The 17,242-nt window shown below is 47.9% G+C and overlaps 2 protein-coding genes across 2 annotated transcripts; both read right to left on the minus strand.

Annotated features, from left to right (window-relative positions):
* Nucleotides 1-660: 660 nt before the first annotated feature.
* On the minus strand, nucleotides 661-1,532 carry PODANS_3_945 (uncharacterized protein; the record flags this gene model as incomplete). The annotated part of the gene is made up of 2 exons (XM_001903323.1): nucleotides 661-1,431; nucleotides 1,491-1,532. 2 exons carry the CDS (start codon nucleotides 1,530-1,532, stop codon nucleotides 661-663), a joined length of 813 nt encoding a protein of 270 aa, XP_001903358.1.
* Nucleotides 1,533-10,416: 8,884 nt separating this feature from the next.
* PODANS_3_950 (uncharacterized protein) lies at nucleotides 10,417-14,061 on the minus strand (the record flags this gene model as incomplete). Its single annotated transcript, XM_001903324.1, has 6 exons — nucleotides 10,417-10,539; nucleotides 10,604-11,015; nucleotides 11,129-11,367; nucleotides 11,529-11,770; nucleotides 11,900-13,452; nucleotides 13,748-14,061. 6 exons carry the CDS (start codon nucleotides 14,059-14,061, stop codon nucleotides 10,417-10,419), a joined length of 2,883 nt encoding a protein of 960 aa, XP_001903359.1.
* Between the last annotated feature and the right edge of the window lie 3,181 nt (nucleotides 14,062-17,242).

Consider the following 17,242-nt stretch of genomic DNA (forward strand, 5'->3'; position numbering starts at 1 on the left):
TGTGATCTTGACAGTGGTGTTACAACCTGCACCGGGAATGGATACAGACTGCAAGGCAGTACGCCAGAGGTGAATATGACAGGATAATCGAAGGTTGTGACAAGCGTCTCAGACAAGGGGTTCACTGTCAACAACAGGTCGTTCTACAAAGAACTACTTGAGAGTAGATTGTAGACAAATGAACTTGATTGCTTGCGTGAGGAATCAGATTCCTCGACACGGAGAGCGCTGGGCGCTCCCTCCTATTTATGTGCAGCTATCTACATATGTTTCTGAAGTATCTTTGTACCTTACTCAGTGTGCTCAGTGGTCTTGGCGGCTGAGCAGACTGAGCAATCTTTCATGATCGATGTGCTCAGTGTGCTCAGTGGTCTTGGCCACTGATCAGACTGAGCACCTCCTGATTGGTCACATGGGGACTTTGTGGGTCTTCCCATCCCTGGCCCAATGATTGGCTGAGGTGTCCCAGTACCTCGGGAACCACCCAGTGGTTCCTTCACGGGGTTATTATGCTTGGGGCGTAACAAGTGGTTCTCCCAATTCTTTTTGCCGGCTAACCCACTTGCTGCACTGGAAACAGAACTCTGCAGAACCAGATCCAGCTTCATAATAGCTTTTGGAGCGTCATAATGGCTCCATTATATCTGCGGCAGATTGTTCTTACCTTGCAATTTCTCGAGTGCGAGAAGGAACTGGACATTTACCACCCATGGGCCGTAATACTTCCTGGTACGCAATGCGGGAGTCGTTTGTTCGAAGAGCAATAAGGTCCTGTAGCGCTAGAACCGAGCACTCATATCGGAGATTTTCCTGTATGTTGGCGTTTTGCTGATACTCAGCGGCTTTACTGATGCTATGCTCGATCTCTTGGCACTCGTTTTCCGCGGCTAGCAAACGGTTGGAGAGGGTAAAGATGTAGTCTTTTTGCTCCGCAATCCTCCTCAGCGCCGTCCGTCGCTCTTCCTTCCTTACTGCAAGCTCCCTCTTCAACGTGCTGAGTTTGTTTTTTTGGATGTCATTCTCGGGCGATGGCAGTGAGGCGGTATCACCACTAAGGAGGTCCGGATTGATTTGCTCGCGCTTGCACTTTATGCCCTGGTGTTGATTCCTGTAATCATCTTCGGGAGATGTCCTTTGGCGCTGCGAAGAGTAAGTTAAAGTCAAGGATGGAGTTGAGTGGAAAGTTGCAATTAGCAAATGCAAACAAAACCCCAAATCGCCGCATCCAGTAGGGGAAGACGAAGCATCCAGCCCGGGCGAAATGTGCGTCAGAGCACTCACGGCGATGGCCGACGGGTTGTATGAGGGAGCGAGTGGGCGAAGGGAACAGGGGAAACAGGCGAACAAGGCAAAGGGAGATGGAGGGGCAGGGACCAAATGAAGAAAATTGGAGCGTGGAGTATAAAGAAGGAATATTAGAGAGAAGAGGCTCTATTTATATTGTGGCTACAGATAGCTTCGATAGTTAGAGATAAGATGGAGGAGGATACGGCGCCGTTATCGGTGGCCGAAATATTCCGCTTTTTGGTCATGTCACTGTTCTTAATTGCTTAATCTGGCCCTCTTTCTCCCATGATACTCTTATTTGTATAAATATCGATGGGGCGAGCCATAGGAGAAGATCCTTAAATATTGAATTGTAGTATCCACATCGGTCTCAATAAGTTTAAAGCTACGTAGGCTAAATACTTCATATTGGTCAGTCGGAGCTAATAGCTCTGGCTTGCTCCTCGAATATTCTAAGACTTAAATAAAAGCGGGCGAGTAAAATTGTGTGCACTATATACAGCACTTATTTGTGGATTTTAGTGGGGCGAGATTAACGGCTTCTTAAAGAAAGGATCGGGTGCGCTATTGTCCTCGAGCATACCAATTTTCCGAAATGGGTCGGGAACTTTTAATCTACCTTTCGAGAAGTAATCCACTTCTACTATTTATATCTGCTTGTCTCAGCCGCTACCAACCTAGCTACAGTACTCGCAGAGTTCGAGGGACCTTATTCTAACCGTTTCTTGAGCTTAGATTAAATAAAATGTCTTCGTTGGGCTCAAAGCATCCTTACATGTACTTGGCGCTTGTGCCTCTTTAGATAGTGGAGGGGTTCATGTCTCACCAGAAGAACCAAGACATTTATATCAGGATATATACAGATCCTCTTAAACCTTCCTACCGCTTTTAGATGCGGATGGTTTCGATACGGAATTCGATAACCCGAGCGATGAGATGCAGGATAGCTTCATATATCTGTGGCCTATTAGTAGGACAGGATAAACAGCGGAGAAGGGAATACTACCAGGAATCAAGGCCTTGAACTCAACAGATGTGGATGGAGTTCATCGGTCCGGGGTGAGTGTGGACTAGTCTTCTCAAAGAGAAATCTTGTCAGCTAGGAGCGGAAATTGGCGCTCAGTCTCTTGCAATCTTCTTATATGAATTTGTTCTTATGACTTCAAGTTCACCGTGTCCCTGTCCCTGTCCTTGACATAGCCACCTTTTTCAGAACCCTGGTGTCGATGGCGGGGTGTTCTTGGAGTCTCGACTTCATCATGATCCCCACCTTTTTCTCGGTAGCTACGGCCAATGATGATGGTGGCTGTGGGCATTGTTTCTATGGACTTCCATTGGCGGGATATTAGGCTTGGAAGGTCCTGGCCGAAGCTGTTGACGAGTATTTGAGAGTGGTAGACGTCGTGGCTGTAGGAGGTAGCTACCAAAGCTCTCATACTCTGAGAAGAGGATGCCAGGTATGCTGGTAGGGCGGCAGTGAGTTCTCGGTGTCCATGGGAGGGGTCACGACTCGATGAGATCCTCTTTTATTGTTCAAGTCCAGGTGATGGGAAATTTCCTGACACGTCTCGTCGTACCCTCACATAAAGTGTGCGCGGAAACCGCGAGGTTGCAGGGCTGCCTGGGAAACGGCGCATGAAAGAATATCACGACACTGATATGTACACAGATCCCCTCTCTCTGGATGCAGCACGACAATTCACGAGGGCTACAAGGAAAGGTTTGTATCAGGCAAGTACATTTGTCCAAGGTGAAACGTAGCGCTTCTGCCAGCAAGCGCACAACGCAGATAACAGTGCTGCCAACATCAGTGACTTTCCCCTTTCCGATGTACGGCTGCCCAGCCTGCCCACCGGAATGGGAGGATGACTTGCCATGCCTCCATGACTCGCTATGCTTCTCTGGTCTGTGATTGCACTTCTTTTGACTACCCCTCCTACCCCGTCAGTGCCCGTCCATTGTTCCCGAGTGCAAACCCCCACGTCTCACCTTCCACTAACCTCCATTTCCTCCCCCTCTTTCTCACCGTACCACCTCTCCACCTCACCCACCATAAGGGCATGTCATTCCCCACCGTGGCCCAACACCCCCGTGCCGAGAACACACCCTAGGTAGCTGAGCTCCCAGGCCTCTCGTCACCCCTCTGCTAGTTTATGGGTCGTCGTGCCGGAAGGCTTTCGCACCCGTAAACCATTCACAATGACAGGGCCTGAGACAAGACGTTTCAGTTTTACCCCCTTTACCTGCATTACCCGTTTCTCGATCTCGCCCTTTAAGGTTTCCAATTCATTCTCATTTGTTATATCACTGGGAAGAGGGTAGGAAACTCAAAGTCAATAGGAACGATCCTGTTATTGACACGTAGAAAGTTATGGAGCCTTGGATCCCCATAAACAACCCCGTTTTCCGTAAGCAGATTATACATGTCCTTAAGTTCCCCCAGAAGGTGAGGACTCTCTAGCTCTTCAGTTGGAAGATTGCTTAGCGACACTCCTTTGATGTATTCCAGGAGAATGGCAGGAGTGGGCCGCTGGCTGATCTGGTACATCCTCTTCGCGTAGCTGACGGCTACTTCACCGAATAAAAACGGGATGTGGGTGCCCTGGAGCGGTTAAAGATGCAAGTATGTGTCGATTTCGTTTTCGTAATTATCAGCCTTGCTGGGGTTTCGCTCCTTTAGAATGACAGTTGTCGGCAAGAACCACTTTGGCAGCAAACGCTGTAGCCAGAAGCTGACGAGCTGCGGTATCCAGAATAATAGCCAGCAAGCAATTGGATTCGGCGGGATATCTAAGAGAAAGACATTTCGATTCGCGTAGATCCGTTTTGCAGGCGCTCAAAAACGTCGGAAGCCAAACTGTATATCCTATAGTACTCGCATCAATAACAGCAACTATCAGCCTTTAGAAGTTAAAGTATATACCTTAATCTCGTAGTCTTTACCGTCTTCCATCTTAAAGGGTAGAGTGACGGAGTAGAATGGTGAAAACGCAGGAAAATTAAATGAGGTGGGCTTGGCTTAAGGTTTTATAGAAAGAGGAGGGTAGTATAAGTAAACGAGTGGGATCTACTTTTTAAAATACTAAAACTAAATTAGTCGGAAGCTACAGATATCAGTACTCGAGGCTACGAGTATCGCAAACAACCAGTCTATTCCCGTCCAAGACAAGATTTCCATTCGCGTTAACCCTATGCTATGCACCACTCTCCGGATTAAGTTTCTATATATAGCTATTAGGATATGCTGGATATTACTCGCGCTCGTTATTCCTATTAATCCAATAAGGATATCCTGACCACCATTCGAATCTGCGAATATAACTATCCAAGATTACTGCCGGGGCTCTATTAGCTTGCATTTTCTGAATCTAATGGGTCAACGTCCGGAAGAAGCTATAGCATAATATTACACAGTCGCTTAAGAAAAGAAGTCCCGTGATTTGGCAGTCTTACTACGGGATAAGCTCAGCCGACTAAGCTTGAAATATAAGGATTAGGAGGAACTGGCCGTTAAATACTAATATAGCGAGGCATTTATATTTATAGTAGTATTTATTAATATAGCTGTTAGTAGGTAAGTATTATTATATAGCTATTATACTTACGCCCTCATCTCCTTTCCTAGCTAGCGACGATTAATATCTATTGGCCTTTCTCCCGTCCATCTTGCGACCTCGATTATCCCATGCCTTTTGAGTTTCCCTATTACAAAATAACGATCTCCACATCCCTAAGTAAAGTTAATAGTTTGACTGGCATTAGTGTAGCTAAGGGGTCCTGATTCTGACCGTTGGATAATGGGTGGTGTTCCTCGGCTTTGGAAGGCGAACTGGATAAGTTCGGAGACTTTAGTATAGAATGTCCTAACACTATCGCCCCCATTCTGTAACCATTCGGTAGTGCCGTTCAAAGGGTTCACCTCCCTATTTAGGAGATAGTCATTAAAAGCATTTTTAACCCCGAACACGTCATTGATCTGCTCTTGGGTAGGGTTTGTATAAAATTGATAAAATTCTCGGACCTCGTTATAGCCCGATACCCAGGTCTTCTAGGACAGAGTAGGTTTGCCGGCTCCTGGTAATGTGTGAAATGAAGCAATGCTATTTGACAAAGGGGCCTGAAACAAAACGTCCCTTAAACTAGCCATATTATATACTGAAAATAGAAGGAAAAGGTGATTGTATATTGATGATAAATAGCAGTAAGCGTGGTCTGGTTTGTCGAGAACAAGAGACGGCTATGGAAGCAAATAGGGGAGTGTCAGCCAGACTTAAATAAGTTAACTGCCTTCACAGGCAGGGTGTGCCTTGGAAGTGAGGTTCAACTATGAAATGTATGGGCCAACATTGCGACCAACAAGATACAACGTTATTTGCTCCCCTGCAAGCTAAGACTCATCATGCCTAGCGCCCCGAATCCATGATACATAGAACAACTCCTTAGCAGCGTGCAGCTTATCACCCACTCCTGAACAAAGCGTTCATTGGTGAGACGTGCTGCATCCCTTTTTGGCGGCTATGAGTACTCAAGTTGGATCGACGTGCGGCCCACGCTAATGCATAAATCCCACACGAGAAAAGCGAAAGCAGACGAGGAAATCACACCACGATGAGGGATAATTGCAGGCTCTGGTCCAATCGTTGGGTGATGAGAGAAGACTCATGATGTAGGGCGCTACGGCAGCCATATCATTAGCTTGTATTTATATACGGTTGCCTGGGCGGGCGGCCGCCCGTATTCGTCCAGCGCTCTTCGTTGCGTGGCAAGTCTAGGCATAGGAAAGCGAAAGCAGACGAGGAAAAGCGGAAGCAGTGGGTGATTGAACGCTAAAATAACTGCACTAAAATAAGCTGCATGGCAGAAACGATGGTTCACCACCCTTGAGGTAAACCGACCCTTTTCCCACACCCTTGACTAACATAAGTGGGGTTTGCCAAGTTGTGAAATGACTTTTTCGGAATTATACCTGGCGGGGCAACTTTTATTCTAAGGCATTGGCAGCCGTACCATCCCTGCAATGATGTACGAGATGAATCATGGTGAAGATGGGTATAAACTGTAGGATGCGAGTGTCGACATGTATATTGTCAGAGATGTCGGTGCTGCTTACTCCAGTGACCCAGCCAAACGGACCCACCAGAAATGCTTGTGGCAGCCGTCTAGACTCCTTCAGTATCCGAGATAAGTTGAATGATGTACTTCGTGCATGAAAGGCAGAGGCGTAACGGTCTGTATGGGTTCAGGATGCTGACATCAGACGAAATCCGTGATGTCCTCGTCGGATTTCGGTATGGAAGTCCGCTGATCCTGGACAGCTACTTTTCTCAACAACAAACATATCAAGGAAAATTTTGAGCATGTTTCTATGTAATATACCTCTATAGGTACCTACCACGTTATTTTCTAAAGATTTGACTGGTGGCGAGCCAACATATCAAGCATCAATTCATAGAATAAAGTTATCGATAAAACAAGGAACGGCACTTGGTCCTGTACCAAGATTGTTTGGCCACAGAAATTTGATCACATAAATCACGGAGGATCAGATACTCTTGACAGGTAACAAGATCACACTTCCTTTGCCTTGCCGCTACATACTCTTCCTGTTTCAGTGTGCAAAGTGTTGTCAGTCAGTGATGGCTCTGCAGTAACGTGAATAACTTACATCCGGTCTCTCAGGAAAGACTCCAATCGAAGATGCGAGAAGATGCCACTGAGAAGGAAACCGCGATAACAACGGCATTCGGCGGGATTGTGGGCGGTTGTATTGAGCCTATAGCAATCTGTGATGACATCGGTAGACAATTATGTGGAGGCGGATGTGCCCCATGGGTTATACCTGCTGCCATGAGGGGGCCTGTGCTCCAGGTTGGGAGTGCCAGTTGGGTGATAACATGGGTGCTGTTCCGAGAGTGGGGGATGTGTGGGTAACGGCGGCGTTATCCATGCGCTGGCCTAATGTCAAAACCTTGAAACCTGTCACGACGAACTCAGAATGTCCTGCAAGCCTCCGAATTTGTCGCCCTGGCCTGGCCAATCCGCAATTCCCACATCTTGCAACCACAACCGCCGACGCCGCAACACAGCTAACGCCCGACTCTGCGCTACCACCTCACCTAACTGATTCACAATTCCCAGGAGCGCCGGGAGCCTTCGAGCTCGGGCTTGCCCTGGGAACTGAATCACGACGAGGTCTATCCCCCCCACAAGTGATAGCAACAACTACGTCCCTCAACAAGACCGCAATAATGAAGGCTCAACCAGCGTATGACTGAAGCGATAATCTTGAAAGAGATCAGGAAGCATACTACCCGTGCTTTCTTGGTTTATATGTAACCAATTTCCAGATCGCCACGAGCTGCTCTGGGTTTGGATGCCTACTGGTGACTTTTCAGCTTCGACAGAGGTACCCAAGGGTGTTCAAATGAGGTCAATGCAACCATCTAGAAGCAGGATATGGAGGATATGCGCCTTGGCTGAAGTGAATTGGCTGGCGATCAGTTTCCTTGCATCTCCGTTTTCGATTCGAAGTGGTGGGTGTCTCTCGTAGGTAGATAGTCAATCAGCCAGGAATATCATATACTGCAAAATATGCCAACCACTTTGTTTAGGCGTGAAGCGGGTGGCTCTCTAGATGACTGAGACTGTAATAAGAAACTCCTTTCTTCCCATCTCCGAGGACAGCACTGGCGGGCGGTGATTCACCTCCTTCACCAGCCCTGTCTGATACAACGGTGGAGAATGTCGATCGGGGACCAGATTATGACTTCTATACTAAGAAAGATGAGGGTTACTTTTCTGACGATAGTAACCTGCATTGAGGCTCCGTGTGTCACATTCATTGCACTCTCGCCTTACTTGACTAGCAATCCATACTACCTTACGTACACAATCCCATCTACCACTCCGCCAGCAGAACCAATTAATGACAAAAAAACACAAATACCAATCACTGAAGTTGCCTCAGATCCAATCCCGAGTAAATCCAGATAGATGCACAGACACGGCAATCAAACTGGTCGAGCTCTAGACATTAAACTTGTTATAGATTGCAAGACGTCGTACCATACTGATGAAGGCTCGTTTGGTGTAGACCGTGTGTCATGATCTCCCAAGGGATAAGCCACTCATCACTGGCAAAAAGCTGGAATTGCCGCATTTACTATTCAACCAAGATGCCAGCCGGTGCTGTGCATCTTGCTCCCTGGGCGCCACCTGATAAGTCGGACTTGCCGTCCCAAGGTAGGTATTGGTTTCCCCGACTCCTTGTCAATGTCGAGGAAGAGTCTGGCATCGCTAGTAGTTTATAGAGACAACACCAGCTAACTGCACGTTTAAGGGAACCCCCCTTGTGTAAATCATTGCAGGGCTGGTCGAGCCCTAACCCAGCCTGCTGATATTCGAGCTGTTCTCTCCTCGAGCCCTCTGTGTGAAATTTGATTTGAGAATGGTGGAGGATGAAGTCCAGCCTCTCCATAACTCAGAGGCATGCCCAAAGGCCCTATGACCCATGGAAATACCTTTCTTCAGCTAGTTAGACAGGCGGAGGTATTCCATCATCCTCGGTTGCGCGCCCTTTCTTGTCTTTGGCTGGTGGATAGTCGAGAGAAAGCCAAAAGCAAACCCCCTGAGCCCTCGCAAGGCATCATCGGCGTGACGGCGGCGGCATCGAAAATCACCTAGCCTCCCCCTGTTGTCTATGACTTTGACTCGCATGTTATACCACGACCACCATGCCAGAGGCACTTGACCTCGTCATGCATGCGGTTGTTTTGCTTTATCTCTCTCGGCGGTGCCTAACCAACAAGATATCCTGTCCCGTTGAGCGTTTCTGAGTTGAATGTCCTGCTGGCAGCCCTTTGTCCTATTCGATGTAGCTAGTATCATCGATTATCATGGACACGACCCCCCAGATCGCCAGGGATAAAGCTGCTCCTCTCGAACGAGAAGTTGCAACCCTTCGTAAGAAGACATCCATGATCACATCAGTCGCGATTAGACACTTGCTTTGTCTGGTTACCTCTCCTCGTAAGCAGACACAACGCTTTATTCTAGACGCAGCTCGCGATTTTGTGTAGAGTTGAAGGTAGCGAATATTGCCATCCCCTGAAACTGTATGCCCATCCCCACCGCGACAATTCGAGGATGCTACCTACAGAGGATGTCGAGGTGATTGGTCTGGAGACGGGCGAAAGCAGTCCGAAAGGAAAGCATACCCAACCATTGCCTTTTTTGCATACCTAGGTATGTTGTAGTCGGCAAAGAGTGCGAGAAGTGTGCCAAAATCCCCTCAAATACCACACCCCTTGTGATAAGGGATAGCCAGGATAGGAGAGACGTTGTCGGCTCTGTTCTGGCTTGCCTTGGTCAGTGTTCAAAGCACATCCTGTCGTGTTATCAGGATTGGGAATTGCCTTTTCCTTCCCCCCCGGTGTGAAATCAGGTAGGAAACCAAAGGTTCGGTGAGGAGTACAGTATCATATGCGAGGCACGATTTCGGTTGTCGCTGGTTTGGTCGCTCCAGTTTCGGTCCTGGCTGGGAGAGCGGTAAATAGTGGTAAGAGGACGGGATGCTGTCGTCGGCGGTGGGTGGACAACCTGGAAATCAGAGTCGAAAAGCCTGCCACTTCAACCATGTCCCACTGAAATGTCTGAAACAGTCTGTAAGCTCCTCAGGAACCATGACACATCTCGTTCAAGAGCTGCTCCCCAGATGAGCCAGATCACGGCAGGCTTGACCCGTCACTGCGCCAGGTCCGGCTGGACCCTTGTCTTGCTTTGTGTTTCAGTTGTGGTGACGGCGTTGGTCGGCTGTGCGGTGATGGCTAGGGTGTGCAGGACTGGAAGGGAGGAAAATGGAAAAGGGGGTGAAGTGCGGAGGTGTGGACTGGTTTTATACGCAAGCAGGGAAGATTTGAGAGCAAACTTTCAGCGGCGATATGCATGGCTGCGAGGTTATACAACCCTACGGTTGTACCAGCCAACGCCGCATTCTCCACTTGGATGATAATTGGAAAGGCACACTCAACATCTGTAGTTATTGGTCTCATTCAGGTGGTTGCCTGGTCAACCATGGACTTTCAGGGGTAATTAGGCACGGTATGCCAGACATGCTTCTTAGTTACCCACCTACGAATGAACATGTTGTCTGGTTATTCTAGCCCACAAATCAGTCTGAAAAGACAAGGAATAATCGCGGGAGGTCAATGGCGTCAGCGGATTGACAAGTGCAAAGTCAAACCGCCTCAAAAGCTAGGGCAGGCACCTTTGAGTCAGCAAACACAACAAACTCTTTGGCGCCCTAGGGTCCGCATACCTCGACAAACACCTTGTTAAGTTCGAGCATCGCGATCCCCTTCCCCAGGCATTCAAATCTGCCAGAAGTTCCAAAGACAAGGCCTTGCACAAACTCCATACTTTTCTTTTCCACATTTTCCATCTCCACTAACCACCTCTCTGGTCGAAACACGTCAGCGTCAGCCCCAAAAGTTTCCTGATTTCGGAAGATGGAGATGGCATCCCAGCAGACGTTTGTGCCAGGCGGGATCCTGACGCCACAGACAGTTTGCTCCGTGTCGCATATCTTCGGAAGAAGGCCCATCACTGGCGAAGACAGCCTCAGTCCCTCCTTCATCACAGCCTGCAAGTACGGCAGCCGCCGTGCCTCTTCCTCTGCAATGGGACTCGATACCCTCCCCTCCCGTATCGCAGCATCAATCTCGTCTCGTCTTGCAGCCTCTTATAGCTCCCAGGTGAGCTCATCAGATGAAACATGGTCATCCTGATCGCCGTCGCCGTTGTGTCGCTCCCCGCCCCAATCTGCACAAACGTCTCCAGCCACGCGTTCGTATGGCTCAACCCATGCTTGACAAAGCTCCCGAGCATATCCCGCCTCACAACTTTGTCCTCCCCAAACCGCTCCGCCGCCTGCTTCTTGGCCAGCTCCTGCTGCCTCACCACCCCCTCCAGCTTCTCCTTCGGCAGCAGCGCTCTAACAAGTGGGTTCTGCAACAGCCCGAGCGTCCAAGGTATGGTCGCCAGCGTTATCATCAACGGCAACGATCCCGTCACCCCGGTCATCTGCCCGTAGGTATGTTACGCCCAGACTCTTCCTCTGGTACGTTAGGGCAAGGGTCTGTTGGTGTAGGGTTTATGTTGGCAGAGAGTTAGGTGTAACTGGGCAATAAGGGTGGCGTAAGGCGTGTTGCCTCTTCCTCTGAGAATCAGACAAAGACTTAGACTGAAAGCTGTCTAGGTAGGGACTGGTGTGAGCAGCGAGCTTCCGTCGCTGCTCCTAAATAATTCTCAAGCAACAGGCCGAGTCTGTTGGGGAGCTGTGTCCGGTGACTCGCTTCAGACACCGCATCACAGGTGCCATTCCAGGTGCCATCACCACCTAGTCGTCCAGTGTCCTCCTGCCCGCAGGTCCTGTGCCATTTGTCTCGGCGCCATTGCCCCGCGGTCAATTGTCTCGGGGTCGCTCCTGGCCTCGTGGTTCGCCGTGGTTGCGTGACCAACCGTGCTCACGTGCTTACAACGCTGACAGGGCTTGGCAGGTTGCAACAGGTTTCCCCTCCTTCATGGTCGATGTCCCAGAGACCGTACTAGTCACGCTCGTCTTCCTCGTCGTCAAGCCAAGAGACGGTACCATCCGAATGCACATGATAGTATTGACCAGTCTCGCGATCCTTCTTCCAGTAGCTCCTGTGTTTGCTGACAGGGGCAGAGGATCCGTGGGACGACTGTGAGAACAAAGCTTTTCGCTTGCCACCGCTGCTGTGGGTGGAACTGTGAGTGGACGAGGGAGCCTTCGACGAGTGCGGCGTCGAATGCGAGTGGTGCGAGTGGTGAGCGTGCGTCTTGCCACTCCTGTGCTTGGATGACGTAGGCGGCGTCGGCTGGTGGACAGGCTGGTGTTCGACGACTTCGTAGTCGCCTTCGTCCTCGTAAGCGTTCAGTGATTCGATGCCTGGTACAGGCAAGGGCGGCACTCCTGTAGCGACAGGATGGAGGCCACCACCGCGTTGCTGCTTGTAGTGCTCCTTCAACTGGTCCTTCAGAGCGTACGACTGTGCTCTGGCGTGGTCCTGGGCGTTCCTGAGGTGTTTTCGGCCTTCCTTGAAGCTTTCGTAGCTACCAGTGAGGTTTATTGTCGAGACAAGAGACTGGTGGTATTCCAGCGCGCCTTCGTCTTCTTCCGATGGGGCGGCATAGTGCGCGAACAGATTGAGGTTCGTGCCGTCTGTGGTGAATGTGGTGACTGACGCGTGTCCAGGGGGGTCCTCTTTTCCCATGTAGGCGAGGGCCTTGTTTCTTGCGTGGACCATCGCAGCTCCGTCATAGGCGCTTTGTATTCTCGCTTCTCTCATATCTCCGGCAGGGCCCTTCCATTCTCCGGCTATCTGCGGTAGCGTTATAGAGCGAGGGTCATCCTGGTAGAGCGCAGCCCCAGGAATGTAGTCGTCGACTGGGAACGGGCGGTACTCCTCTTTTTCGAGTCCCTCGATGAAGTCCGGTTGTGGGGCAGACAGACCGTTATTGAATCCAGCGTCTTTCGGGAGGTTCGTGAATGCTCGGTTGTAGGCGTCTGGGTAATTCGTGGGGTACTCCTTTAGTAGCCGCTTGCTTGTTGCGACGACAATGGTGGATTCGTTGCCGGCTCTGTCGACCCGGTCGACGTAGTCATTGTATACCGACTCTGGTGGCGAGGCAGTGGCTCGGGATTTGGCCTGCTGTTGGCGAATGTCTTCGAGATTTTTGGCCAGTCTCGAACCATGCGGGTCGAGAATGCCGTTCTTGCGGGCTTTGTCGGCGAATCCTGTCGACGTTGTCGACGTTGTCTTGGTCTTGGTCGATCTGGAATCGTCCGAGGGGTCTGAGGACTTCTTCTTGCCCATCTTGTTGAAACGTGCGAGGTTCTGTCGTGTCAATCGTGCTGGCTCCGAAGTCGGGCGCGTCGTTCGCGCTCGTTTTGCCTGTTGTTCGGCGTCGTCGTCGCTGTCTAGGTGTCGTTTTCGTGACGGCGGATTTGCTGGAACTTGCTCTTCTTGGGCTGGCGGAAATTCTGCCTGCAAGAGCTTCGGGGAGGTTTGTTTCTTATCCATGGTGAAGAACAAAAGAAAGGGAGGCTTCCTTTCCTGAAGAGCTGGTCGACAGAGTAGGCCGCTTATGTTTGGAATTTTGTTCGGGAGATGTGGTTGATTGGGCGTGGACGAAAATTTCAGGCAACAGTGGGGGCGGTTGCCAATGATTGGTCCTCGTGATTTCGTTCGTGAAGGGGTCGCTCACGTAACCGTCCAGTGTGGTGGCAGGGTTAGCGCCGCGCACCACGTCGCGCACCGCGTCGGGGTGTTTTCGCCAATCGGTGGTACTGTGCCAGCATGCCCTGCGCGTTGGTCAAATAGTCAAGCGGCTCCCATGTGTTCTCGTCGTCGCCTGGTCCTTCCACTTCACAAGGTACTCTGTCTGCGGTCCTTCTCCGCGATAATCGAGGATCTTCTCGACCTCTTGCTCTTCTTTATCTTCGTCCTCGAGCTCTGTGGTCTCGTCGAGCTTTGCCCGTGGTGAGGCTGGTTCCAAAAGTGAGATGTGGAAAATCGGGTGGATCTGCATTGACTGTGGTAGTGACAGTTCGTAGTTGGTGTCCGAGATCTTTCGCTTGATCTTGAATGGTCCAAGTTGCTTGTAGTCGAGTTTCTCGCTTGGTCGCTTCGACTTGATGTTTTTGCGAGCGAGATAGATTTTATTTCCCTCCTTAAAGGATGGTCCCTTCATCCTTCGTTTGTTAGCGTACCTTGTCATGCGTCGCTGGATGAATTGGAGATCTGTCTTGAGTTCTTTGTGCAGCTGTTTAAGTTGCTCGGCTGCTTTCGTGGCTGCAGGGGCATCCTTTGCTTCCCTGGCTTCGCCGTATACCGTAGGCGTATACCCGTAGTTGGTATATATCGGTGTTTTCTTTGTGGATTCGTTAAATGCGCTAACGTATATTATAAGCGAGTCGTACATATAAGCGAGTCGTACAGTCTCCACCACCCTACAACAACTATCCTCAATTGCAACATAAAAACACTAGAAACCAACTATAATTACATCAGAAACAGCCGAATCAGACGATTCTACAGCCTCCTGGCAAATACGTGCATTATGGCCAGGCTTGCCGCATACACTGCAGCACCGAACCTTCGTACGACCCCTCCCTGCACCACTACCATCCGGCTATGTTTCTTTTGCTGCCTCCCCACCCACGGCCTTCTGGTCCGGTAGATCCTTCGTATCATATATGGCAAGTGATCCTCCGAGCTATACGCGTGTTCTTTTCGCTCTCCGGCGCTTACTTAGTGCCTCGTTCGCTTTACGGAGCGAAGATACCTCTGACTAAAGGAGAGCTACTTAATGTATTATAATTATTATACTTTTAATAAGCTAGTCTACTATAGTTAATATTAAAGTCGGGGAATTATTTTAATAGTTAATAATATAAGCCCTAATAAATATTAATTATAAATTAATTTCTCGGGGGTTTTTGTTACGCCCCAAGCATAATAACCCCGTGAAGGAACTACTGGGTGGTTCCCGAGGTGCTGGGACACCTCAGCCAATCATTGGGCCAGGGATGGGAAGACCCACAAAGTCCCCATGTGACCAATCAGGAGGTGCTCAGTCTGATCAGTGGCCAAGACCACTGAGCACACTGAGCACATCGATCAATAAAAGATTGTTCAGTCTGCTCAGCCGCCAAGACCACTAAGCACACTAAGTAAGGTACAAAGATACTTCAGAAACATATATAGATAGCTGCACATAAATAGGAGGGAGCGCCCAGCGCTCTCCGTGTCGAGGAATCTGATTCCTCACGCAAGCAATCAAGTTCATTTGTCTACAACCTTCGATTATCCTATCATATTCACCTCTGGCGTACTGCCTTGCAGTCTGTATCTATTCGCGGTGCAGGTTGTAATAGTTTTATAGTATTTAAAATATTTAAAGTTATAGAGTGCCGGGCCGTACGGTTAGGGATATTAACGTATAAAGTTTTATATTTCATTTAAAAAATACTTTCTTTAGATCGTACAGCGTAAAGCTAATACCTATAAAGCTACCCCGTATATTTTTCTTTATTATAAAGGCAAAAAAGGCCTCCCAGAAGGTATAGAGGAACTCGACTTTATTTACGTAATTAATATATATATATATTAAGTTTTCGATTTAACGACTATATACCTATTTTAGTAGCCTAAAATAGCTAATATCGAGTAACTAAAGGAAATAAAAGGAATATAAAAGTATATAAAGCGTAATAATATTATTCTACTAATAATAACGCTCGAATCCAGTTAAATAATAATTTTCGTAGCTATTTATTAATATGTGGGTATTACTAAGTGCCCTACTTACTGCCCTACAGATTGATATTACAGTGGGCAGTACTACTATAAACAGTAATGGAACTTCCCGGCTTAAATCCCTTTAGAATATTCTTTACAAGGGACCCTTAAAGGCTTACAGGGCTACTGTGGCCTGAAGCTTAGTCAATAGATACTAAAACCTTCCAAAGTGGCTACAAGCTTACGTAGTAAGTTGCCACAATAGTGTGATTTACAGGGCACCTCTGCTGCCGAAGGTTCTATAGATTTCCGTAAGTCTACATTAGACCTACCTAAGCCCACTAAATACCCCAAAGTAGTATAGGGGCTTCCAGGGCCTACAGGACCCACAGTAGGCCTACGAAGGCCTATATATAGACCTCTCCTCTCTCCTATAGAATAATTCTCTTTCTTTCTTTAAGGGCAAAAGCTTAAGGCTAAAGCCAAAGGCCAAAGCCAAGGGTAATAAACGCAATTCTTATTCCTTATACCTTACTGTATTACAGTGCTTTACCTTCCTTCGGCACTGCCGTCGTATCCTCCCGCTTCCGCTTACGCACTGCTGTATTTTACAGCAACCCTATATAGGTTCTATATTATAGGCCTATCAGGGCTTACCAGCTAACACTATTAAAGATTAATAACCGGTATTTACCTTTTATACGGAACGTTATATAATAATTAAAGTACTTAATTTAATTTAGGCTTACCGTATTAATAATTTAATTATTATCGGTAATTATAATACGTTAGTCGGCTAAAAAGTTATATTCGATATACTAATTAGCGAGGTAATACTATACGATTAAAATAATAAAGGGAGAGATAATTTAATTAAAATATTAACTTTCTAAATTACGGTTACCTATTTACGGTTATTAAGTTAAATTAATTTTACTTTTCTAAAGCCGTTTAAGGTCGTAATTATTATACCCGTAAAAATAATATTTATTATAAACCTAATCTCGTTAAACTTATAAATATCGTTATTTATAATACTATACTTAGCTTTACTATTCCGTACAAGCATAAACTATTCGGCTATAACCTTTAAATTTTTATATTTAGCTCTCTAGTAGTCGTATCTATATATAAAACGCGTATAGAGCTATGGCTAGCGTTTAACGAAATTATATATATTAATGTGTAGGTACTACTAAGTGCCCTACTTACTGCCCTACAGATTAATATTACAGTGGGCAGTACTACTATAAGCAGTAATGGAACTTCCCGGCTTAGATCCCTTTAGAATATTCTTTACAAGGGACCCTTAAAGGCTTACAGGGCTACTGTAGCCTGAGGCTTAATCAATAGATACTATGACCTTCCAAAGTAGCTACAAGCTTACGTAGTAAGTTGCCACAATAGTGTGATTTACAGGGCACCTCTGCTGCCGAAGTTCTATAGATTTCTGTTACAGTTAAGCCAACGGGCTGGGCAGACAGTACGAGAGGCGCGGGACGCTCTTAGCTAATCGTTAGATTAGATAAGGACTAGCCAATCAGGGAGTGATTAGGGTGATCGGGACATGATTACTATAATCACGGAATGGGCCAATCAGGATGTAATTAGAGTGATTAGGGCATAATCAT

This window comes from Podospora anserina, chromosome 3 (genome assembly GCF_000226545.1).
Source record: "Podospora anserina S mat+ genomic DNA chromosome 3, supercontig 1".
Lineage (NCBI taxonomy): Eukaryota > Fungi > Ascomycota > Sordariomycetes > Sordariales > Podosporaceae > Podospora > Podospora anserina.